A 27,640-nucleotide genomic window follows, 5' to 3' on the forward strand; every position below is an offset into this window, starting at 1 on the left:
TTCAGGTAAACTGATTGTTTATCTCACTGCTATTTATGTGATCTTGATGTGCACAAAATATCTATTAAGTTGTCTACAAAAAACTGCACTGCACTTCAAAGTAGTTCATTGTCCGTGAAGAACTTCGGCACAAACTGAGACATGATGAGGTACTCTATAAGTGGAAGCTTTTGTTTCTTTCGAATATTGAATGTTAATCTCAATTTCTCTCTCTGATCTACATTTGTATTTGTTCTCTATTTTTTCCTAAAAAATCGATTCCAATTTTTCTTGAGAAGGGAAAAAGCACAATAAAAGCCTTAACAAGAGGCTAATAGTCACTACAAATAGGCCTTGGCTACAAGCCTTTTTGATTAATTTTGCATCTTAAATAAGAATGAAAATTGCAGGTCACAGTACAGTGTTTTATAATGGAATTGATTTGGTAGAAAGCTTTCTGTGGATAAGCAGTATACCTCAGAGGTTCTGATATTTAGCTTAATTATGTCAATGGTGTCAAACCCATCTTTGTCCTTTTGCTTAATATCTAGATACAGGCTAGATTGGATTATTACCATGGACGTCTAAGGTTTAAAAGATTCCCAATTTAATTTGCACTTGAACTCTTTTACACATCAAATCCAGAGGAATAATATTTTCTCCCCATACAATCACAGTACAACCCAAGTGAAATTAGTTACCGTTTTGCCAGAGTAATCAAAGGTGAATCTAAATAAAGAAAGATGAAATGTTACTACTTCAATCAAGCATCGAAATTAATGCTAATCTCTTCATAGGTTAAATATTGAAATTAACATAGGTATTTTAAGTTTAGTTTTAAACAATCATAAATTATATTGTACATTTAAGTAGAGGTCTTAAAATTTCAAAACTATATTGTTAAAGGTGCAAGTGCAATTTAAACATATTGCAGTATTTCAGCCATGGCCAGAATATTTGTATTGCAGCATAGCAAAAAATATTCAGTCTGAGTTTACCATGTAACATATGAAAGTTCATGTTCAAGGTCACTGACAAGTTAACAGCTTGCAAATGACTTGTTCCTCCAACAGATTGACTTGATCTTATCTTTTGATTTCTGACTGGAAATGGCCACTGCCATATTTCCTTCTCATTCTGATTCAGCTGAGATACCCTGTACTTGTTTCTCTGTATTTCAATACTATACTTACTAGCCTTAGAGACATATGTATTTAATTACCTGGCAGCATTCTTTACAAATTTTACTTCTGTTAGTCAAACATTGAACCTCTATTAACTTTAGAATTACAACTCTGTGAGGTTCTTAAGCAAATTGATATAGGGAGTGACAAGGTGTTGGAGGCTTAAAAGTAGACATATCTCCAGGTTCAGACGATTTGTGTTCCAGACTGCTGAGGGAAGCAAGGGATGAGATCTCAGGGGCTCTGACCCAAATTTTTAATCCCTCTCTGGCCACGGGGGAGGTGCCAGAGGACTGGAGAACAGCTAATGTGGTTCCGCTATTTAAGAAGGGTTGTAGAGATAAGCCAGGGAACTACAGACCAGTGAGTCTCACGTCAGTGGTAGAGAAACTATTGGAGAAATTTCTGAAGGAGAGTATCTATCTCCACTTGGAGAGGCGAGGTTTGATCAGGGATAGTCAGCATGTGTTTGTCAGAGGGAGGTCATGCCTAACAAATTTGATTGAATTTTTTGACGAGGTGACCAGGTGTGTAGATGAGGGTAGTGCAGTTGATGTAGTTTATATGGATTTCAGCAAAGCCTTTGACAAGGTCCCACATGGGAGACTTATAAAGAAGGCAAATGCACATGGGATACAGGATAATTTGAAAATGTGGATTCAAAATTGGCTTAGTTGTAGGAGGCAGAGGGTGATGACAGAAGGATGCTTTAGTGACTGGAAGCCAGTGTCCAGTGGTGTACCACAGGGATCTGTGCTGGGTCCCCTATTATTTGTCATTTATATGACTATGTGGGGGGTAGGATTAGTAAGTTTGCGGATGACACAAAGATTGGCCGGGTGATTAACAGTGAGGTTGAGTGTCTTGGGCTACAGGAAGATATAGACGGGATGGTCAAATGGGCAGATAAGTGGCAGATGAAATTTAATCCTGAAAAGTGTGAGGTGATACATCTTGGAAGGAGTAATTTGACAAGGAAATATTCAATGAGCAGCATGACACTAGGAAGTTCTGAGGAACAAAGGGACCTTGCTGTGTGTGTCCATAGATCTCTGAAGGCAGAGGGGCATGTTAGTGGGGTGGTGAAAAAGGCCTATGGGACACTTGCCTTTATTAATCGAGGCATAGATTACAAAAGTAGGGAGGTCATGTTGGAGTTGTATAGAACCTTAGTGAGGCCACAGCTGGAGTACTGCGAGCAGTTCTGGTCGCCACATTATAGGAAGGATGTGATTGCATTGGATGGGGTGCAGAGGAGATTCATCAGGATGTTGCCTGGGATGAAACATTTAAGTTATGAAGAGAGGTTGGATAGACTTGGGTTGTTTTTGTTGGAGCAGAGAAGACTGAGGGGCGACCTGATCGAGGTGTACAAGATTATGAGGGGCATGGACAGGGTGGATAGGGAGCAGCTGTTCCCCTTAGTTGAAGGGTCAGTCACAAGGGGGCATAAGTTCAAGGTGAGGAGCAGGAGGTTTAGGGGGGATGTGAGGAAAAACTGTTTTACCCAGAGGATGGTGACTGTCTGGAATGCACTGCCTGGGAGGGTGGTGGAGGTACCACTTCATGAGCACTTGCACGTCATAACGTTCAAGGCAATGGGCCAAGTGCTGGCAAATGGGATTAGGTAAGTAGGTCAGGTGTTTCTCACGTGTCAGTGCAGACTCGATGGGCCGAAGGGCCTCTTCTGTACTGTGATTCTGTGATTCAAACCTTTTCTGAATTGCTGCCCTTAAACGAAGCTAGCTCAACTGCTTTCTGGCCTGATTTTCTTGCCTGCCAACTGTGATTGAGGAGGGCCAAGGGATGGACTTTTATATCTTAACTCTCACTGAAACAAACTTCACTTCTGGGATTCAATCTTATCATCTAAGAACAGGGTAGCTAGTTCATGTGAATCTCTTCCAATGCTTTGTTTGATTAAACATTTGTTAGAGTTTACGATGATCAATATTAAGATATTTTCATGAGAATTGGGATTTCCTGGCCTTGCAAACAGTTTTGGTGATGAATGTTATTAGGGATTGGATGCAGTTCTGGCAGTGATCACTGTCCTGGGGGCACTGCTGCAACCAAGGAGCTGCTAGCCATCCGATTGGTCGGGCAGCTCTTGGGGGCAGGGCTTCCTCCCCAGATGGGGACATGTTATGACGTGGCAGATGATGTGTGCCAGGCAGATCAAATCCATGAGGGAAACTTGATCACACAGTCACAACTGTTTTGCAATTTGTATTTTATTTCAAGACACGTGACCTGAATTCAGAAGTAATAAGACTACCATGACTTCAGAGGTTTTTTTGAAAACTAAATTAGTCATTTATTAACAAAAGAAAAGATTTCAAGCACATGCATAGATCTACAAATTACTACTATAATAACTCCTAAAACCCCTAATTAATCTGGCTTCCAGTTAAACCCCCGTGAAAGCAACAGTGAAAACAAATAGATTTAAACACGCCAAGGCTAAGCAACACAATATCCTGAAAAGGAGAATTCAAAGTGAGTTTTCTCAGCTTTGGTTCCTGTAGACAACAACTTAATGTACAGAGGTTGGAGGTCTTAGAATGCCTTTTCCTTCTGACGCATAGCCTCATTTCCTTTATACGTTTCTCCCTTTTAATGCAAATTCCATTGTTCCCATATGTTTTTGCAACTTTACTCTTCTCATCATATAGATCTTTCATAGTGCTAATTTTATCAGTAACCTTTGGGAAAAATAAACACACTGTTTGGCTTATCTTCTTCTGGCTAAGTGTAACATCCTACCGTCTCTTTGAAATTCAAACTAATCTAATTTATCTAAAAATGCAAATTTTCTTTACACCTCATATTCTAAAACTTCAGCCATGTTCACGTATTTAGCATTTCAAACCTAGCTGCTTGTTTGATGACTCAAAAGCCCCAGACCAGCTGTCTCCAATTCAATTAAATCCCACTATTAACCCACTTTTACAATAAATCACAATAACATTATGAGAATTATTATATTTTCATGACAATCCCCCCCTTACAAGGAACTGAACCGTCACAATTTAAAAGACGGCTTCATTTGCTTAACCCATTGTACGCTACCTCCTATACTTATATATGTACTCGCACTATTTCATTACCAGATGCATGCATTAACTTAACAATATATATACACATCCTTGTAATATATTTGTATATATACAAAATGTATCAACAGGAAACATTTTATCCAGTGTCCAGGTTTTTAAATGTCCAACTTTCCCTTTAAGCTTCAAACTCTTGACCATGCATCTACAATTAGATTTTCTCATTTAGCCACATTTATAATCTGTAGATTAGATAGTTGCAGTAATAAACTTCACCTCAACACCTTGCACTTCTGTCTTGAAATTTGTCCAGAAACTTGAAAGGATTGTGGTCTGTATAAACAATTGTTTCTGATGAATTGTTTGCAACATACATCTCAAAATGCTGCAATGCTAATACCAGACCCAGAGTCACCTTTTCAATCATTGAATATCTTCGCTGTTGTACATTCAACTTCCGTGAAAAACACTCTAATGGTTTCTCAATTCCAGTTTCATCTTCTTGTAACAGTACAGCCCCAATGCCTATATCGCTTGCATCAATGGCCAACTTAAATTGCTTGGCATAATTGGGTACTGCCAAAACTGGTGTCACAGTCAATACAGTTTTCAGACTGTCAAATACCTTCTGACACTCCTGGGTCCATTGAAACTCCTTGTTCTTTATTAAAAGTTCAGTCAATGGAGCAACCACACTGCTAAAATTTGGTACAAATTCCCAGTAAAACTCACTCATGCCCAGAAATCTCAAAACTTCTCATTTTGTTGTAAGCACTGGGAAATCCACGATAGCCTTGACTTTCACATCTCTCGGAACCACCTTACCATGTCCAGTGGTATGGCCTAGATATGTAACTTACGCTTTTGCAAATTCACTTATAGCGAAGTTCATCACCAAATATGCTCCTTGTAGTCAACAAAATAGGTCTCCCAGATGTTGTAAATGCTCCTCCCACGTTTGACTGAAAACTATCAGGTCATCAATATAAACAGCACAATTGCTCAGTCCTGCAATTACTTTGTTTGCCTGTTTTTGAAATGTTGCAGGTGCATTTTTCATACCAAACGGCATGACTTTAAACTGATATAGTCCATCTGGCATCACAAAAGCCAATATCTCCTTTTCTCTCTCCGTAACGGTACTTGCCAATCTCCTCTTAGCAAGTCAATCTTTATGATAAATTTTGATTGTTCCACTTTCTCAATGCAATCTTCTGACCGCCTATAGGATATGAATCCACTTGAGTCATCACATTCACCCTTCAATAGTCCACACACAGGGCTGAATTTTCCAAGCCCGCTGGCAGCGGACGTGATAGGTGACAAGCACAGAAAACATGGCGGGACCCACTTCACAATGGCGTGAAGGCAGGACGCGATCTTCCGCTCAGCCCACTGATGGTGGGCCATGTTTCCTGCCATCGGTTGGCGGGGAGCTAATTGTAATACATTAGCATATAATTAAAGGGCCATCCTGCCAGGGTCTTGGAACCCCGCCATATCGTCCATCCACATCGGCAGGAAAGCACACTGATGTGTTTCACAACAGCATGCAGGCAACGTGCACTTGGCAGCCTTCACTTTGGGAGAGCTGAGGTTAGTGAGCAGCAGTGTTCTCCACAGCTCGCTGGTTGTTTCCAGGCCTCTGGGGCACCAGGGGGGTGGGTGAAACTGATACCTAGCCCCGCAGGTGACTGCTGAAGGGTGAGGGGGTGTTTGGGGGCAAGCGTTGGCCAACCTTGGAGGTGACCACTGAGGGGAGGGTGGAGGTCAAGTGCTACCTTGGAGCTGCATGCCACACACATACAATTGAGGTGGGGGGCTGGGTAAGCGAGAGGGGTGGCCGTTTATTAGGGACACCTGTATAAACTGACCATACCTCTGCAACTAAGACAGATCAGGCACAGCCACAGTAATATGATTGGTGTCAGGCTCCTAGCTTGCCCGCCCATGCAAGCAACGTGAAGGTACAAAAGGGCCACCAAGCACTCCATATCTTACGCCCACCACCACCCATCCCCACCACTCCATCCGCACCTTCAAGTCTGCCACCACTTTATTGGACTGCAGAGCAGTTGGACTGCACACGGTGTACAATCTCCCGCCAACACTGGCCATGTAGCAGTCACTGCTGGAGGCGCTCACAGCCCCTTGTAATCTCAGCATCCTGGTTTGGACCAGTGTCCCCCATGTCGCAGGCTGACAGGGCAGCTATGCAGTGCACTCATCTCTGGCCATCCGAGGGGTGACCAGCACTCTCCAGGAAGCATTAAGGGGCGGACACACAGGGCCAGGATAGGTGCTAGGTGCAGCCATGATAACCATGTCTCTCTTTCTCATGCTGCAGGAGGACAACGTCAGGATCATGGATCCTGGTGACCTAGCTGGAGGCCTGATGGCCTACAGAGGCTGTAGAAGACGGATAAGAGACAGTGGAGGCATGATGCCTACATCCTGATTCATTCGCGGGTCCCTGCAGTGTTCCAGGGTCCACCGAGGCTGCAGGGTTGGTTCCTTGGGGACAAGGGCTACCCGCAGAGGCCATGGCTGATGATACCCGTGTGGCGGCCTCAGGCTGCAGCAGAGCAGCGTTATAATGAGGCTCATGCAGCAGCTCACAACTTGGTGGAGCAGACCATTGGGATGCTGAAGGTGCGATTCCGGTGCCTGGACCGGCCTGGTGGAGCCCTGCAATACAGTACGCAGAGGGTGTCACGCATTGTCGTCATCTGCTGCGCCCTTTACAACCTGGCATTGCAACAGGGTGACAAGTTGGCTGAGGAGGAGATGGAGGAGCTGCAGGTCCCCCCTGATGAGGAGATCACAGACGGGGATGAGGGTGAGGGGGTCCTCGGTTGTGATGACGATGGGGATCAGGCTCTCGCACTAGCTAGATGAGGCAGGCGCACTCGGGAGGCCCTCATAGATGCCAGAGTTGTGGAGGATGATGGCGACATGCTGTGAGGTGTCCCCATAGATCCTCACATCACAGTTGTGAACGTTTGACTCCAGTCTGGCTTATGGCAGCGCCAAGACCCTCTGTAACAATGCTTTTGTCATGGGGATGCAGTGGAGGCCCTTATAGTCACTGCATCACAGGAGGGTGATGACAACATGCAGTGAGGACACTCCATGAATCTTCACATAGCCTCTGAGAATGCCTGATTCCTCTCTGGCTGAGGGCAGCTCGCTTGCGCTCCATGATCAGGGCCATCTCAGAGACGCAGCCATGAAACTTTAGACGTATCTGATGCTGCATCCGATTTCAGCACTCTAGCCCTTCAGGAGCTGGTGAAGAGCATCACTGGTCACAGATGCTGGTGTGATGGGGACCAGCCTCACCTTTAAGTTGCTGAAAGCACATAGAATGTACGAGAGAACTCTATGGCGCCTGCCCACTACATTCTGGCAGCAATGACCAGCACTACTGAGGTGTAGGCATCAGTAATGCTTCCAGGGAGTGTGAGGCTGGACCATTACTGTGGTCTGAAGGTCACACGGCACAGGGAAGAGGCCCTGGACTGAGACACCTGCCTTTTATCTTGTGCAGAAAGGTTTCACATCTGACAAGAACACTGCTCATCAGAATATGGAGCCACAGGCAGGGTGACATTCTTAGGAGTTTATTCACAATAGTGAACAGTATGTACAAGTGATCAAGACCTGTGGCCAGGCTGTGCAACTGCTTTTACCTAACTTTCCTAACTGTGCCGCTAAGTCTTGGTGCTCCCCGGACATCTACAACAGAGGTGGAGGCAACCTGCTGACTGTGATGCCCTGTCTGTGATGACTTTGGCGGGCGTCCTCTAAATGGCTGAGACTTGGAGGGCCCCAGCCTGCTTTCTGGGTCCTGCTGTGTGCCAGTGGCACCCTCCTCGGCCTGTGAAGCTGGATCTGCGGAGGTCACAGGAAGAGGGGAGTCAGATGAGCTAGTCACTTCTAGAGTCACCTGGGTGGATGACCCTGGAGCATGTACCTGCTGATTCTCCTCCCTATGGGTGCCTGAGGGCCCCTGGCTGACTCCGTGAACAGAAGGGGTAGCTGGAGTTAGATCGAGCTGCCTAGCACCCCTCTCGCGTACACACTGTTGGAGGCCAACTATGACATCAACGATGGAGTTAAGCCCGCGCAGCAGTGATGTCCTGGACTAATGTCTCCATGGCAGCAGCCATCCTGCCATTGTTGTCCTTGGTGCATTGCAATGCCAGTGCTATTACCTCAGCCTGATGACGGACGGACTCCTCCATCGTGCTTTGCAATATGAGCAGTGCAGCAGACATCCCTTCCTGATGTTCCTGAGCTTGCCTTTGCAGCTCCAGCAACTGTGACATGACCGAGTCCAGAGGCTCGTTATTTGACTCGGACTCAGCAACGTTCTGGCCTCCAGCACACCTCCGAATGCCAGGGACCTGTGAAGTCCCTGCCTCCACCTTTTGTGGGTCAGAAAGTGTGATGTGCTCACTAGATTGTAATCCCGAGGCTACTCTAAAGCTAAGCCCCACCGAGGTGTGTGTCTCTGAGCTGGTGGAGGGTATGGGTGAGCACTTTGATGGGTCTTCAGGGAGGGTGCCTTCAGATTCCTCTTCAGGGGTTTCTTTGGAGCTTGATTGGAGGCCCTGGGTCATGGACTCTGTCGGCAGTTTGGCAGATGTGCCTGCGAGAGCAAGGGGAGATAATTAGTGCATGTCAGTGGCCTGTGAAAGAAGACACATTACTCACAGCATGGTTGTCTGATGGATGTTGCACAGCTGGATCCTCATTTGGTACAACAGTGCTCACCTAACCATCAGCACAGGCCGGTCCCAGTCATCGCCGGCTAGCTGGATGGCTGTGTTTTCAAATTCTGTCAGAACTTCGATTTCCAGCATCTCTCCAGATGTCGGCGACCTTTCCCTCCTGTTGTGAGCCAGTTTGTCCTACATGGATAGAGATGGGTAGAGTGTATCAGGACGCCTGCCGGGCCAGATGATAAGTATGCCTGGCCTGTGTGGTTGCTGAGTGGCCCCATAGACAGGATGAGGACAATGATGGTGTGTGCGAAAGAGTGAATGGTGATGTCCCTTGCACTGCCAGTGAGTGAGGGCCCTGTGGATGTGTGATGGGTTTGTGAGTGTGTGAGTTGTGAGTGATAAAAAGAGTGACTTCTCCTGGCAGAACGGAGGAGATCATTCATCCTTTTGCGGCACTGGGTGGTTGTCCTCCTCTGCAGGGCATTTGCGCTGACCACTGCTGCCACCAGCTCCCAAGCCTGGTTGGTGACATTATTACCCATCCTGCAGCCAGAGTGGGGTTAGAGCAGATCCCGGTGGGCCTCCACGGCATCTAGCAGTCCCTCGAGGGACTCATCGTTGAAGCAGGGGGCTGCAGTCCTTTTGTCTTTGCTGGCCACGTCTCCCAGGCAGTGGTGATGAGCCGGTGGCGATGAGCGCTTTGCTGGTGGCTGCCTTTTAAAAATGGTGGCTGGCATAATACAGCAACAGGCTGATGACGAGCGGGCGATTGAGTGCCCGCCCCCCATCAAAACGGCGTGTTTTGTGGGAGTGAATATATAATGAGGCAGGCTCGGGAAGATACGTGAAAACCTGCCATTTTCATCGGCGGGTAGGACTCCATTTTACCCGCCCACTCTCACACTTAGTGCAATTCTGGGAAAATTCCACCCACAGTCTTTGTGTTCCATCCAGTTTTGGTACCATCACAATAGGTAAACTCCAGTTACTGCAACTGCACTCAATGATGTCACTTTGATGCATGAATTCAATTTCTTTCTGTACTTATGATAACTTTGCCGTATTCAATCTATAAAGATGTTGCCTTATCTAAGATGAAACTTCTACACATACATCGTGTATAGCTAAATTTGTCCTTCCCAGCTTACTCCCACACATAGCTTTTTGTGACTACAATAGCTTCTCCAAATTACTTTGAGACTTGTCTGAAAGATAACACAATATTACATTCACATTTTCAATAACCCCCTTATTATCCAATTTCATTCGAGGAAAATAAATTTCAGAATCCTTCATTTCTACCTCTATCTCTTTATCTAGCACCACTAGTACCTCCTTTTGGTCTTCCCTGTCAAAGTCCTTTTTAAGCATACTTACATGACACATCCTTTGCTTCTTTTTTCTAACTGGAGTATTCATTAAATTATTTACTTCACTCAGTTTCTCTTCAATCCTGTAAGGCCCACTAAACCTTGCCTTTAATGAGTCAATCAGTACTGGTAACAAAACCAGCACTTTTCCAGCAACAAAACTACAAGCTGTAGCTTTCCTGTCTGCCTTCACTTTCATCACTTGCTGTGATATCTTTAAATGTTCCCTAGCCAACTCACATGCTCTGTCGAATATTTCTCTGAAGTTTGATACATAATCCAGGAGAGTAGTTTCTGAATTTTGACCCACCAATTTCTTGTGAATCAATTTCAGTGGTCCCCTTACCTCATGACCATAGATCAATTTGAAAGGACTAAACCGGTCGATGCATTTGGAGCATCCTTATTGCAAATAATAAGAATGGAATTCTCGAACCCAATCCTGTGGATAGTCCTGATTATACACCCTCATCATAGTTTTTGAGTTTTGATGCCATCTTTTCAAAGCCCCTTGTGACGTAGGATGGTAAGCTGTTGACTTAAACTGTTTTATCCCCAAACTGTTCATTACTTAAACAGCTGTGACATGAAATTGAACATTTCTTGCATTTCTTTTGGTAAGACATGGGCAGAATTTAGCCCTCATCGGGTGGGCTTAGCAGGGACGGGCAGGGGCGGTCGGGAAGCCGACCACTGCCAGCGATCGGGTCGGACCACGATTTCACGCTGGTGGGCCAATCAAGGCCCACCCAACATGATACACAAGCAGCAATGCTCAACGCTGTCTGTGCGGATGGGCAGGGGAGTGCGAGTGTGAGCTTCACACATGCATGCGAGTGCACGCTTTCAAATCTCCCTCAGGCATAGAGCTGCCTTAGGGAGATGAACATTTTTCCAAATATAAAATAAAGATTTCAGAAATAGAATGAAACATGTCCCCTCATGTGACATGTTATAAATGAAATGTAAAATTTTTAATTTTATTTTTATTTGTTGTTGGAAACCTCATCCCACCCATTGATGAGGTTTCCTAAAAAGTGCAAAGGCCACTTGGCCTTTTCGCCTGCCCGCCAACCATAAGGCTGGATGAGCAGTGAAAAATTTCCTTTAGTTACCTTTTTAATGGCCTTAATAGGCCTTTTAATTGTTGGCAGTGCGCCCTCCAACTTAAACCGCACGACTGTGCGTTGACGTCGGGATGCTCACCTGACATGAACATGTGTCATTTTACACTTGAGTGGGTTGGGCATAAATATTTTGCCCCATATCTTATAAAAGATTTAGTCAACTCTTTCACAATTTTCTTTGTTGTAATATTTCTCAAAGGTATCTCTTCAGGAAACCTTGTAGACACATCCATTATTGTCACTAAGTACTGATTTCCACTTTTAGTCTTAGGGAGATGCCCTACACAATCACTCATGATCCTAGTAAAAGGTTCTTAAAATGCTGGAATTGGAATTACAGTGCCGGCTTAATCACTGCTTGTAGTTTCCGTATCACCTGGCACGTGTGACATGTTCTACAGAATTTGACTGCATCCCTATGCAATCCACGCCAATAAAAATGTTTTTGTATTTTCGTCTGTGTCTTTCTATTTCCTAAATGTCCCCCCATTGGAATTTCATGAGCTATTCTCAAGATCTCATTTCTATATCTAAATTGTATAACAATCTGATGTACTTTCCTCCAGCTTTCATTTGCTGAAACATGATATGGCTGCCATTTTCTCATTGAAACATTACCCTTAAGGGAATAACATTCTGGAATACATTCTACCTCTTTTTCTGAATAAGCTGTTTGATATGACTGTCTTATTTCCATATCCTTTTTCTGTAACTCTACCAACTGCCTTGAGCTAAATACCTCAGCTGCATTATCCTCTATTTTTTCTTGAATAATTTTATCAAAGACAGCGTCAGCTAATTGGACTTCAACACCTTCTCCCTTCCCTTGAACTTTCTGTTCTTACTGTTTCAACCTGTGAGCCTGTCATATTGTTATCACACAATCTGGAAACAATCCAGGATGCTCTTTCTGCAACACTTCTGTTGAAAATACCTCTACAGGCTACTCAACTACCATAGGCATCACCCACATCTGTGACCCAGCTATATCATTACCCAGAATAAATTGAACTCCTGCAATGGGCAATTGTTCCACTACTCCAACAATCACCTCGCCTGTTTTCCACTTACTTTTTAAATTTACCTTCCACAATGGAATAGGTTTAGCATCTCCATGAACCCCACTTATTATCACCTGTTCCTACAATACTCCCCCCAAACAACAAATATCACTATCCCACAACATTAAGAATTGACTAGCCTTTGTGTCTCTTAAAATTTTAACATCTTTACCAACTCCACTCTGTACACATGGAAAGTCTTCCCCATTACATATAAAATCTTTAGATTTCTGCAATCTGCTCTTCAGAACTCCCTTGGGTAAATTGTGATCATATTCCCACTTCTTTACCTATCCCAGATTCTACCCACTTTACCTGTACACAAGCCACTCTTTTTCCCTGTGGCCGAAGCTCAGAACCCACAGTACTTTTATTTCCAGAACTTCTCTGCAACCCAATAACCCCAACAGATTTTCCCAGAATTTCCAACACACTGACTTTGTGTGCTCAACTTTATTACAATGAAAACACCTCAATTTTCGAGTGTCACTTCTACCCTCAGCACCTCCCTTCTTAGCCTAATAAAAAGTTCCTGGGAATTTCCACCTGCTCCTCTTCCCTGACTACCCACCTTCCTTTAACCTTCCCACTTTCTATCCTTCTCGGATTTAAAAGGGTGACGAAGAAAGGTTTAGATCTATGAACTAACTCATAGGCCAGAATTTTCCTGTTAGTGATTTGGGGGCGGGGCCCACTCGCCGACGGGAAAATGATGCGGGATGACATCGGGAGGAACCCCCAACGTCATCCCGATCCCTTTAAATTTACAAGAAGGCGGGCGGGCAGCAAAATTAGCTGTCCGCCCGCCGACCTGTCAATGGCCAATTGAGGCCATTGACAGGGTACTTAAATTAATTAAAGGACCTGCCCATCCAACCTTAAGGTTGGCAGGCAGGCCAGGAGCTCCAGCGAGCTTCTGATAATACATGAAACCTCATCCACTGGCGGGATGAGGTTTCACGTTTCTTTTTAAAAGCTCTCATAAATGTAATGTTATATTTATTAACATGTCCCATCTCATGTGACATTGTCACATGAGGGGGACATGTTAATAATATTTTTAATTTTCTATTTTTTAAGTTTTTCAGACTGTGACTAATCTCCCTGAAACAGCACTTAGTCTCAGGGAGCAGTGCGCTCTTTCACGTGCATGCACGAAAGAGCGCACTTTGACAGCTGGGGATTCCCTCCCCCCCTGCCCTCTACACAGGAAGCGCATTGCGCTTCCTGTCGGGCAGGCCGCTGGGCGGGCCTTAATTGGCCCGCCCACTCAAAATTGTGGTGGGCCCCGTTTCGGCGGCGGGGGTCGGCTGTCCGCCCGCTGCCGAGCTGGTGGGGCCCGCACCCCTACCAAGGGCAAAATTCTGCCCATAATCATCAGCTATCTCTGCTGCTTGTCTTACCATTTTAAACCTCTTCCTCCACATGAGCTCTCACTACCGAAGGAATTGAACCTTTGAATTCTTCCAAAATAATTACTTCCCTAAGAAATGCATATGTTGTCTCTATCTTTCATGTCCATATTCACCGGTCAAAATTACTTTGAGCAGGATTTTTACCTCATCGGGCGGGCACGGCGGGCCTGTAGCTGCGAAACCTACCACTGCTGGGAATTGGCCCCGACAGCGATTTCACGCTGGCTGGCCAATTAACAGCCAGCCAGCGTGAAAAGTGCACTGGGAACCTCAGCACTGCCGGGGTGGAGGCGGGAGGAGCGCGTGCGCTGAAGTGCGTGCATGCGCGGGGGTGCGCGCAGTGAAAGCTCCATGAAGGCACAGAGCTGCCTCAGGGAGCTGAAGAGTTTTAGCATTAAAAATAAAGAATTAAAAAATAAGGAAAACATGTCCCATCATGTGACTCAGTTAAAAATGAGTTTTAAAAGTTTCAATTTTTTTTAAATCACTGGTCATAACCTCATCCTGCCCTTGGATGAAGTTTCACAAAAAAATGCAAAGACCGCATGGTTGGACAGGCAGCGAAAAATTCAGTTTAATTAATTAATTAAGTGCCTTAATAGGCCTCTTAATTGTCGGTGGGCGCACTACCATCTCTCGTGCGTGCCCGCTGAGTGAAATAAAGCGTACACAATGTCATCGGGACACTCGTCCGATGTTATTGCACACTATTTTACTCTCGTTCAGGTCGGGCGTGCGCCCGACCAATGAAGGAAATATTCTACCTTTTGTTTTACTGTCTCAAATTTAATGTAAGTTTGTCCAGACTGTTTTCTCATATTCCTAAATTTCTGCCTATATGCCTCAGGAACCAACTCATGTGCACTCAAAATAGCTTTTTTTTTTACCACATCATAGTTCACTGACATTTCTTCTGACAGTGAAGCTTATACACATGTGTTCTACCCACTAACCTAGATTGTAACAACAGTGTCCAGTTTTCTTGTGGCCATTTCATGTGTTTAGCTAGCTTCTCAAATGAAATGAAGAACACCTCCACATCTCTTTCCTCAAACTTTGAAAGAGCTTGCAGAAATTTAAACATCTCCCCACTAGGTTTTAGGTTAAAGATTTTCTCATCATCAGAACATTCCTCAGCATCTGATGTCTCGTTTTTAAAATCCAGCTTTTTGAGCCGATACTCTCTGTCTCTTTCCTTCATTCTCTCTTCCATTGCTAACATTTCCCTCTGGAGATCAAGTTTTTGCATTTCCATTTCTTTTTGAAATAATCTCTCTTTTTCTCTTTCGTTCTCTGCTGCCTCTAGTTCCGGTTTTTTTATTTCCAATTCTTTTTCCTTTTCGTTTGCCTCCAATTCAGGTTTTCTCAGTTCCTTTTCATGTTCAAGTTGCTTCATTTGCAACTGGATCTTAGGCAACTCAATGACTCACCCCCTGGAGAATGTGGTCTCTCTAGTATTCCTTCCAGTTTTAAATGCTGTGCTATTATCTCAACTATGTCTGCTTTCTTTGGCCCTACAGTTAATCTCAACTGCAACTTATCCGCCAACTCTGCTAACTTACCCTTAGGTACGTTTTGTAACCCAATCAGAGTTTTATCTTCTGCTTCCAAAAAGGTTTTAGCCATGGATACAGCCATTTTTGCTGTCTCACCACTTTAAAAATACCTTTCACCAACTCCTGAATTCAAAGTGCCTCTCGTACCCTGTAACCTTAAGATTCACCAACTCCAAACCAATCAAGGAATTTCAAATAGATCCCGCAAAGAGCCCCCAGTTAGTTATGATGTGGCAGATGATGTGTGCCAAGTGGATAAAATCCATGAGGAAAACTTCATCACATGGTCACAACTGTTTTGCAATTTGTATTTTATTTCAAGGCGCATGCCCTGAATTCAGAAGTAATAAGAGTACCACAACTTTAGAGGTTTTTTAGAAAACTAAACGAAACATTTATTAACAAAAGAAAATATTTCAAGCAATACATAGGTCTACAAATTGCTACTATAATAACTCCTAAAACCCCTAATTAATCTGGATTCCAGCTATACCCCGTAAAGGCAACAGTAAAAACAAGTAGATTTAAACAGACCCAGGCAATGTAACACAATACCCTGAATAGGAAAATTCAAAGTGAGTTTTTTCAGCTTTGGATCCTGAGGACAATAACTTGATGCACAGAGGCTGGAGGCTTTTTCACACTTGTTAGATCATAGAATGCCTTCTCCTTCTGACACATAGCCTCATCTCCTTTACACATGTTTCTCCCTTTTAATGAAAATTCCATTGTTCCCATGTGTTTTTGCAACATTACTTTTCTTAAAATTAATGCGATGAAAGATTTATATTATATCAGTAACCATTGGGAAAAATAAACACACTGTTTGGCTTAGCTTCTTCTGGCAAAGTGTAACATCCTACCATCTCTTTGAAATTCAAACTAACCTAATTTGTCTAAACTTGCAAATTTTCTTTACACCTCACATTTTAAAACTTCAGCCATGTTTATGTATTTAGCATTTCGAACCTAGCTTCTTGTTTGATGACTCAAAAGCTCCAGACCAGCTGTCTCCAGTTCAATTGAATCCCATTATTAACCCACTTTTACAATAAATCACAATAATATTATGAGAATTATTATATTTTCATGACAGACAGAAGTCTAACCTCAAGGTAATTAATGTCCCAACTGACATTAAATTGCTATAGGGGCATGAGATTGGGTGTGAGTGGAAGATACAACCACTTCCACATCCACCCACCACCTCCACTTGCTGGAAGTAAAATGTTGCCCATGGTTCAGCAGCCCATTAGGCATTTCACAGAATCACACAGTGCATCTTCAGCCCATCGGGTCTGCATCGATACATGAGAAACACCTGACCTACCTACCTAATCCTATTTACCAGCACTTGGCCCATAGCCTTGAATGTTATGAAGTGCCAAATGCTCATCCAGGTACTTTTTAAAGGATGTGAGGCAATCCGCCTCCACCACCCTCCAGGCAGCGCATTCCAGACCATCACCACCTTCTGGGTAAAAAAGCTTTTCCTCACATCCCCCCTAAACCTCCTGCCCCTCACATTAAACTTATGTACCCTTGCGACTGACCCTTCAACTAAGGGAAACAGCTGCTCCCTATCCACCCTGTCTATGCCCTTCATAATCTTGTACACCTCAATCAGATTGCCCCTCAGTCTTCTCTGCTCCAACGAAAACAATCCAAGTCTATCCAACCTCTCTTCATAAGTTAAATGTTTCATCCCAGGCAACATCCTGGTGAACCTCCTCTGCAGCCCATCCAGTGCAATCACATCCTTCCTATAATGTGCTGACCAGAACTGCACACAATACTCCAGCTGTGGCCTCACCAAGGTTCTATACAACTCCAACATGACCTCCCTACTTTTGTAATCTATGCCTCAACTAATAAAGGCAAGTGTCCCATAGGCCTTTTTCACCACCCCACTAATATGCCCCTCTGCCTTCAGAGATCTATGGACACATACGCCAAGGTCCCTTTGTTCCTCAGAACCTCCTGGTGTCATGCTGTTCATTGAATACTTCCTTGTCAAATTACTCCTTCCAAAGTGTATCACCTCACACTTTTCAGGGTTAAATTTCATCTGCCACTTATCTGCCCATTTGACCATCCCATCTATATCTTCCTGTAGCCCAAGACACTCAATCACACTGTTAACCACCCAGCCAATCTTTGTGTCATTGGCAAACTTACTAATCCTACCCCCCACATAGTCATCTATGTCGTTTATATAAATGACAAATAATAGGGGACCGAGCACAGATCCCTGTGGTACACCACTGGACACTGGCTTCCAGTCACTAAAGCATCCTTCTGTCATCACCCTCTGCTGTCTACAACTAAGCCAATTTTGAATCCACCTTATCAAATTACTCCATAACCCACGTGCATTTTCCTTCTTTATAAGTCTCCCATGTGGGACCTTGTCAAAGGCTTTGCTGAAATCCATATAAACTACATCAACTGCACTCCCCGCATCTACACATCTGGTCACCTCCTCAAAAAATTCAGTCAAATTTGTTAGGCATGACCTCCCTCTGACAAAGCCATGTTGACTATCCTTGATCAAACCTTGCCTCTCCAAGTGGAGATAGATTCTCTCCTTCAGAATTTTCTCCAATACTTTCCCTGCCACTGACATGAGACTCACTGGCCTGCAGTTCCCTGGCTTATCTCTACAACCCTTCCTAAATAGCGGAACCACATTAGCTGTACTCCAGCCCTCTGGCACCTCCCCCATGGCCAGAGAGGAATTAAAAATTTGGGCCAGAGCCCCTGTGATCTCCTCCCTTGCCTCCCTCAGCAGTCTGGGACACAAATCATCTGGATCTGGAGATCTGTCCACTTTTAAGCCTGCCAATACCTCCAATGCCTTGTCACTCCCTATATCAATTTGCTCATGAACCTTGCAGTCTCTCTCCCCGAGATCGACACCTTCATCCTCAATCTCTTGGGTGAAGACAGACGTCACATATTCATTCAATACTCTAGCAATGTCCTCTGGCTCCAGCCATAGATTTCCCCCTTGGTCCATTATGGGCCCTACTCTTTCCCTGGTTATCCTCTTCCCATTGATATACTTATAGAATATCTTGGGATTTTCCCTACTTTTACCAGCCAGAGCTTTCTAATATCCCCTATTTACTCTCCTAATTGCTTTCTTAAGCTCCACCCTGCACTTTCTGTACTCCACTAATGCCTCCGCTGATTTGCTTCCCTTATACCTGCTAAAAGCCTCTATTTTCCTTCTCATCGTAACCTGAATATCTCTGGTCATCCATGGTTCTCTGTGCTTGTTACTCCTTCCTATCACCCTAGCGGGAACATATTGAGCCTGTACCCTCCCCATTTCCTTTTTGAACACCCCCCACTGCTCCTCTGTAGATTTCCCCAATAGCTGTTCCCAGTCTACCTTGGCCAGATCCTGCCTTACTAAAATCCACTCTCCCCCAATCCAAAACATTTTTTTGCAACTTGTCTATTCTTTTGTCCATAACAAGCTTAAACTGTACCATGTTGTGCTCGCTATCACTAAAATGCTCCCCCACCACCACCTCAGCCACCTGTCCGGCTTCATTCCCCAGAATTAGGTCCACCATTGCGCCGTCCCTTGTTGGACCCTCTACATATTGACCTAAAACGTTCTCCTGTACACATTTCAAGAAATCCACTCCATTCACTCCTTAACACTATGTCTATTCCAATTAATGTTGGGAAAGTTGAAATCACCTAATATAATTACCCTATTGTTATTGTTTTTACACACCTCTGCAAATTGTGCACATATTTGCTCCTCAATTTCCTGCTGACTATCTGGGGGTCTATAATAAACACCTAACAATGTGGCTGCTCCTTTTTTATTCCTAAACTCTACCCACAAAGCTTCATTCGATGCCCCCTCCAAGATATCATCTCTCCTTACTGCAGTAACTGACTCCTTAACTAATAATGCAATGCCTCCTCCTCTTTTACCCCCTCCCCTATCCCACCTGAAGATTCTATATCCTGGAATGTTGAGCTGCCAATCCTGCCCCTCCCTCATCCACGTCTCAGTGATGGCTACTATATCACAATTCCACGTGTCAGTCCTCACCCTTAACTCATCCGTTTTACCTGTAATACTCCTGGCATTAAAGTAGAGGCCATCCAGCCTTGCCTTACTCCCTTGAAACTTAATGCAGCTGTATTCCCTTTGACTTGATTGTTTTACTGTATTATGATGTGTCCCTATTTTGCTAACATTCTGTGTCCCTTCCCCCTGCCGAATTAGCTTAAACTCCTCCCAATAGCACTAGCAAACCCGCCCACAAGGATGTTAGTCCCGCTCTGGTTCAGATGTAGACCGTCCCCCTTGTACAGGTCCGACCCACCTTCCCCAGAGATGGTCCCAGTGATCCAGGAATCTAAAACCCTCCCTCCTGCACCAATTCTTAAGCCACGTATTCATCTACAAAATCCCCCTATTTCTGAGCTCACTAGCACATGGCACTGGGAGTAATCCAGAGATTATAACCCGAGAGGTCTTGCTTTTTAGTCTACTGCCTAACTCCCTGAATTCTTGATGCAAGACCTCATTCCTTTTTCTACCTATGTCATTGGTACCAACATGTACCATGATCTCTGCCTTATCACCCTCCCCCTTCAGGATGCCCCGCAGCCTTTCAGTGACATCCCGGACCCTGGCACCAGGGAGGCAACATACCATCCTGGAGTCACAGTAGCGCCTATCTGTTCCCCTGACTATAGAATCCCCTATTACTATTGTTCTTCCTCCCTTCCTCCCCTCCTGTACAGACAGGCTGCTTGAGATGCCAGAAGCTTGGCTCTGTTTGCACTCCCTGGAGGAACCAGCGCCCACATCAGCCTCCAAAATGGAATACCGATTTGCAAGCCGGACCCCAGGGGACTCCTGAACTACTTGCCTGTTTCTCTTGGATTGCCAAGGGAAACAGGCCTTCTGTCGTAAGCTCTACTGATAGATTCACCGTAGTATTTTGTGCCTGTGTGTGTGTAAATAGAGAACAAAAAGACAAATGGATCTAAACCTAAAGTGGTATTAGATTAAAAAATTGCTGTGAGTTGTTTGAGGTAACATTGTTGTGTAGAAAGGATGCAAATTTTTGCTAAATGCAGCTATTAAAGATAATACAGAGCTACCTTCCAAGTTTTAAGTGGAATGGCATTTGCAAGATTTTCATTGATTAGGAGGGCAGAATAGTTGCTCATCATTCTTCAATGAGTTATCCATTGCAAGAGGAAAATTTTTTTGGTAATCAATTGTTGACCTGACTTCAGTTACAATTTAATTGTTACAAACTTAGTAACCATGACCTCATTCCTGCTGGAAGCAAGCCAGCAAATTTGTCTTTCCAAATTAGTTTTTTTTCCATTTCTCACAGGCATGGAAAAAAATGGGAAATGGCACTGAAGGAAAATGGCAGAAATGTAATTTCTCTATATTGATTCGAAAATAATCGAAAAAATTATAGTTTATGCACAAAAAACAAAGTTCCTGTGACCAAATCCACCTCCATGGCAGAATATTATTCCACTTATGATCAAATAAAGTCATTGGAACACTTCAGGAATTTTCTCCCCAACGTCTTTACTCCTACTCATGGATGGATGGCAGTTTCAATAAGTAGACCAAGTACTTTATGAACCAAACCTTGCATCTTTATTCTCTGTCATATAGAAGTTGGTATGCCCAAGTTTAACAATTAACCCCCAATCATGGATGATGATTCACTGGAGAATACAAGAGGTCCTACATCAGACCAAGGTACATTGGCTTAAATAATTAGATAGGTTTTATTTATCGCTGAACTTTAAATAGAACTAAAAGACACAGCAAAATAGTAGTAAAGTTCAGTAATCAACCTTGCATACTGGAGTTGATTTTAAAAGGGACCATTCCCACCGAGTCTCATTTCGGCAAGAGTTGGCATAAATTGAATCAACAGGCCAGTGTGCCTTGGGCACATCAGGCTGTATCTTGCAGCAAAAAAAAAAGAGTTTCTGGATGACAAGGAACTTCACTGGTGATAAAGATTGACTACTTCTTTTGACATGACCTCCTTAAGTTGCATTCTCAAATTGAACTTACCATTGCAAAATTTGGTTGCAGTTGTTTGTTTTCTTTGCTGTAGGCATTTGGCTACACTTTGTTCCCTGATATAATTTATTATTTTTGCTGTGGTGTATAATGTTTTTGCATTTTTGACTAATGTTTCAACAGTATTTTCCTAAAGTGTTCTTAGTTGGTGTTTAGTTGAAATATCATCAAAGTGGCAAAGCTGGGAATTCCTTTGGGGATTCTAAGACTGCTGCATGATTTAACTGAGAAAGCCAAGGTCATAAAGATCCATCAAATGTAGATATAACAACAGTGGAGAAGTTATATCCGCATCTACCTTCATCCTTGCGGAGGGCATGCATTTACAGACTTCGCCACTCTTTATGTTGTATCAGAGGGGAGCTACTTTCATCTTTTATATTTTGCGAGGGAGGATACCATAGATTTATTCTATATGAGACAGGTTGAACTGTGAATCTCAACAATAAGCATGCTCTTTATAGCAATGGAAGTGCCACAGAATTAGGCTTTTATGCTATTGGATCATTCCAAGTCACTGCAGGGACACCAGGTGACATCTGCTAGATTCATCTGTAGCAAACACATGTATTAAGCAAGTGACATGTCAGCCCAATTGTAACTCACTCAGAACCCATTCACTTAATATTAAGTTAAAATCATGATCGCAGTTTTAAAAGTGGCAACCTTGATATTTTCTCTGTTGAAGAAGATTATCATATAATATAAAGAAGAGCATATAATTGTCACAGACTGGCAGAGTTCTGAAACATCCATGGTACTGATGTAGGTATCAGGGATCTTTATTTAAACCTTGTGGCCTAATGAACAAAAGGGCTTTCATTCAATTAATGTTTAAATGGTGCCTGACCACTGAAACACCATTATTTCAGCATCAGCCGTGAATCCTCCATTATGCAACAGTCTGGGGGTTATTTAAGGGTTTACATAGATTTGGAGAAAATAACCTATGGCATTTTGTGTCTGTAAAATATGGAGGGAGCTAGAGTGGGAGAATTTGGCAACATATGTTCAAGGTTGTTGTGGGAAGCCTCTGCATGGAAGTGCATAAAGGACTTCTGAATGTTACAAATTTCAAAACACAGAGAACCATCCATGTGGACAGTCCCTGTTGCTCCTTGTTTGACTGAATTGCAACATGCCTGTTTGTTTCAGTGGCAATGTTAGTCGTAATTACACCCTTCAGCATTTAACTATCATCATATTTGCATGCATCGCTAAAATTATGGGCCAGATTTTTTCAGAGTCAGGAAGACTCAGGGGGTGGGGCATGAATCACACATGAGGAAAACCCAAACTCAGCAGGGCAATTTTTATATTAGTGCAGAGTTCAAACAGGCCCCATTTTGGCAGTTGGAAAGGCTTTATCCTGCAGTGTGGGAGTCGCAAATTGATGGACGAGACGCAAATGCTCTTGAGGGCAGATAAGGTCAGTATAACAGTCATGATCTGAAGATTTTTTCATCCTCAGAAATTTAAATTTAAAAAAAGACTGTAACTGTCAGTGAGAGTTTTTTTTTAAAAACCCTCTGCTGGACTGCTTCGAATGATAGATATAGGTTAGAAAAAGGTTTTTTTAATTCATTCATGGGATCACTGGCTGGGCCAGCATTTATTGCCCATTTCTAATTGACCTTGAGAAGGTGGTGGTGAGCTGCCTTCCATAGTGGACCCATAGTGCTGTTAGGAAGGGAGTTCCAGGATTTTGACCCAACGACAGTGAAGGAAAAGCAATATATTTCCAAGTCAGGATGGTGACTGACTTAGAAGGGAACTTCCAGTTGGTGGTATTCCCATCTTTCTGCTGCCCTTGTCCTTCTAGATGGTAGTGGTCTCAGGTTTGGAAGGTGCTGTCAAAGGAGCCTTGGTGAATTCCTACAGCGCATCTTGTAGATGGTACACACTGCTGCTACTGTATGTCGGTGGTGGAGAGGGTGAAAGTTTGTGAATGTGGTATCAATCAAGCAAGCTGCTTTATCCTGGATGGTGTCAAGCTTCTCGAGTGTTGTGGGAGCTGCACTCATCCAGGCAAATGGGGAGTATTCCATCACACTCCTGATTTGTAGATGGTGGACAAGCTTTGGGGAGTCAGGAGGTGAGTTATTCGTCGCAGGATTCCTAGCCTCTGATCTGCTGTTGTAGCCACAGTGGCATCTGTTTGTGCCGTTTCAATAGAGTTATTTGGTGAAAAGGGTTATCATAATGTAATTATGAATGCTTGGCTGAGTATCAAAAACTAAAACTATCTCAGCAGGGGGTCTTGAGTTCACAGTTTGATTGACAGTTTAAAGAGATTATTAAAGGATTAGCTGTCTTTGCTGTGGGGTCTGAATAGAAGTGCATTTGCTTTTATAAGAAATTAACCACTTCAGGAGATTTAAAAGCTTTGAATTGACTTTATGAATTGGTTTATTTTCATTATCAAGTGTGCAGGAATGAGATCTGTATTAGATAGTCATAAATTTATTTTTTCGCCTCCTCATGGCTCCTGGGACCTGCTAATGGTGGATACTGGGTAAGTATGGAGTTTGTATGGAAGCTATGAGGGATCATGGGGTGGATGGGAACCATGATATGGTGTTGAGTTTGCATGGAGGGTATGAGGGGCCATGTGGGGTGGACAGGTGACATGAATTACAGTTGATTTGGCATGGAAGGTATTAATGCATTCTAGAATTCTCTCACTGCAAATTATTTTGCAAATTTAGTTTTGTTACAACCTTGAAGAAATTGCTTAAGTTTATCAAATAGCAGTGCAGTATCTATTAATTTATTCACATTAACTCAGCTTTGTACACAGGTTTGGTCATTTGGTCTGAACAACGCTTAACAGTTGAAACTGAGTGGCATTTTGTTTGGCGACTGCTTTGTAGTCGTTGATTTTAAGGTTCAGATCTAACCATTTGTGATGAATTGTCAGTTTTTCGTGACCCTATTTTACAGAAATCACAAAACGTTACAGACCATGGGGGTCTTGGACATGGAGAATATGAGGGGCAGTGGGGGAGTGAGGAGTGAGGGCTAGGGGGCCTAACAACTTCTAAAACTGAGGCAGGTCTTCTTACCAACCCACCTAGGCACTCGTCCACCCGTCTGGCCACCTATGCCCTGCTTCTGGGGTCAGTGGGCCCGAATCTATCCTATACCCACCAACCCTTCTCCCCACCCCCCCACCCCAGCAGTGAAAAAATTAGATGCTTCAGGGAACTTTTTACTGAGTCAGGTCCAGTGAATCAGGAAATTTCCCAACTCAAACTAACCATGTTGGTTGCCAAAATCCAGCCCTTTGTCATGAAGCTTTTCTGGTTTTAGAGTTGGTAGAAAAGAGAATGTGTTTTTTCACCAGTTTAGGTGCCACCTGTCTGAGGGCGCTACAAGTCATAAATTGGCTATGTATCAAGTGCTGGACCCCGATATAAATGTCTGCAACCATGCTGTGGTTATTGAAGACGTTCTAGAATCACCTATTTCATGTGATGTTTTATGGTTTAGGTTCTGTCTTTATTTTCAAATTAACTTCACAGATTGCTTGGACAGAACAAATTCAAAAAGGCATATGTGTTACTCATTTATAACTTGCTTTTCACTAGCAAATTTTCCAGTAACTTCTATTTAACACAGTGATATAATAGTATTGACAAGATTTATATTATAAATTGTAGCACTCAGTTCAACTATTTTCACGTACTTATTAGTTATATTTGCTTACTGCATGTTTTTGATTATAGCTGATTTTGGCCTTGCAAAACAGAAGCAAGAAAACAGCAAGATGACTTCAGTTGTTGGGACTATACTATATTCTTGGTAAGCATAAAGCTGAAATTTAACGATAGTTTTTTTCTTTGATCTTGTTAAACTACAGGATGGATGTGCTTTATAAAAATTAATGCATTCTAGAATTCTCTTACTGCAAATTATTTTGCAAATTTAGTTTTGTTACAACCTTGAAGAAACTGCTTAAGTTTATCAAATAGCAGTGCAGTATCTATTAATTTATTCACATTAACTCAGTTTTGCGCATGGTTCAGTCATTTGTTCTGAGCAACACTTAGGGCAGGATGCTTCCATCAGGGCCCGCTCGCCAACGGCTAAAATGACACGCAGTGACGTCAGGCGGAACTCCCGATGTCACTGCGCCCCATTTAAATTTTCCAGTAGGCGGGGGCACAGCAAAATCAGCTGTGCGCCCACCGACCTGTCAATGGCCAATTGAGGCCATTGACAGAGTTATTAAACTAATTAATGGACCTGCCCGTCCAACCTTAGGGTTGGTGGGCAGGCCAGGAGCCCCGGCGGGAATTGGAAAAAGCATGAAACCTCATCCACGGGCGGGATGAGGTTTCATGTAGGTTTTAAAAAATTTTATTAAAGTTTTTGTAAAAATTATGGGCATGTATCAACTCATGTGACAGTGTCACATGAGGGGACATGTCAGGAATTTTTTTTTTCTATTTTTAATATTTGTGACAGAACAGCCAATCTCCCTGAGGCGTGCTGCCTCAGGGAGATCGGCTGTTCTGTCACAAATATTAAAAATAGAAAAAAAAATTTCTGACATGCACACAAAAGAGCGCACTCATCTCCCTGAGGCTAAATGCTTTAGTGTGCATGCGCGAAAGAGCACTCTCTCGATTTAGGGATTCTCCCCCCCACCCGCACAGGGAGCGCATAGCACTTCCGTGCAGATGTCGTGCTCGGTTGCCCTTAATTGGCCCGCCCACGTAAAATGGCACTGCGCCCCCGATTGGGGACGCCGATCGGAGGCACACCTGTGTGCGCCCACAATTCAACTTCGCCCCCGATGGGGGAAAAATCCTGCCCTTAACAGTTGAAACTGAGTGGCATTTTGTTTGGAGACTGCTTTCTAGTCTTCGATTTTAAGGTTCAGATCTAAATATTTGTGATAAATTGTCAGTTCTTAGTTACCCTATTTTACAGAAATCACAAAATATGTTACAGATTTGAGAGGTTAGTAAACCTATGCTTGTCTCTGAGCAAGTTGACTATCCACTTGTTCGTTCCTGTTACCAATTGTAATTTTACAAAGGGAGAATCATGAAGTTCAATTCAATGCTGTTATTTTGAAGTGAAGTGACTTAAAATGAAATAAATAAAGAGAGAGGATAAGTTAAAAAAATACACAGTCAACCCACTTGTGTAAAAGTCCATTTTGGGAAGTGGAACTGCGCACAAGTGAAAGACTTTCTCAAAATATCAAATAAATTTTGCACAGGATTTCTAATAGGTAACGGTCACAGAACAATAGAGCTTGCATTTATATAGTGCTGTACCATGTCCTAAAGATGTCCCAAAGTGCCAAACAGTTTAAGAATTACACTTTGAAATGCAGTTACTATTGTTATGTAGGTTAACAAGGCAGCAGGAAAGTACAACAGGTTAGCAGTAAGGCACAGCAAAAGAATGAAGAATTAGATAATCTGTTATTTTTTCCGAGGAACGTTGGCTAGGGCACCAATAAAACTCCCTGCTCTTTTTAACATTATGTCATTGGAACATTTATGTCTACCTGAATGGGCAAACCACATTTAATCCAAAAGATGGAACTTCTAACAGAGCAGCACTTCCTCAGTGCTGCACTCAAATGCCTAGATTATGTGCTCTCAAGTCCACAGTAGGACTGTAACCCATAGGGCAGGATTTTCCCAACGGGGGGCGGGGCCCGCTTGCCAATGGGTAAAATGACGTGCGGTGATGTCGGGCGGAACTCCCGACGTCACTGCGCCCCATTTAAATTTTCAGGTAGGTGGGGGCGCAGCAAAATCAGCTGTGTGCCCGCCAACCTGTCAATGGCCAATTGAGGCCATTGACAGAGTCATTAAACTAATTAATGGACCTGCCCATCCAATCTTAATGTTGGCGGGCAGGCTGGGAACTTTGGCAGGCATTAGAAAAAGCATGAAACCTCATCCACAGGCGTGATGAGGTTTCGTGTAGGTTTTTAAAAATGTTATTAAAGTTTCTTTTAAAATTATGGACATGTCCCAACTCATGTGATGGTGTTACATGTCAGGAATTTTTTTTTTCTTTTTTTAATATTTGTG

At 43.3% G+C, this 27,640-nt stretch overlaps 1 protein-coding gene across 1 annotated transcript in view; it reads left to right on the plus strand.

The window, feature by feature from the left end:
• The window catches only part of nek10 (NIMA-related kinase 10), a 348,724-nt gene that overhangs the window by 137,121 nt on the left and 183,963 nt on the right, over window positions 1–27,640 (plus strand). The window contains exon 20 of the mRNA XM_078535698.1: window positions 25,307–25,382. Within this exon, the coding sequence (XP_078391824.1) occupies window positions 25,307–25,382 (76 nt within the window). The remainder of the gene's footprint in view (window positions 1–25,306; window positions 25,383–27,640) is intronic.

This window comes from Cetorhinus maximus, chromosome 3 (genome assembly GCF_964194155.1).
Source record: "Cetorhinus maximus chromosome 3, sCetMax3.hap1.1, whole genome shotgun sequence".
In the NCBI taxonomy this organism is placed as follows: Eukaryota; Metazoa; Chordata; class Chondrichthyes; order Lamniformes; family Cetorhinidae; genus Cetorhinus; species Cetorhinus maximus.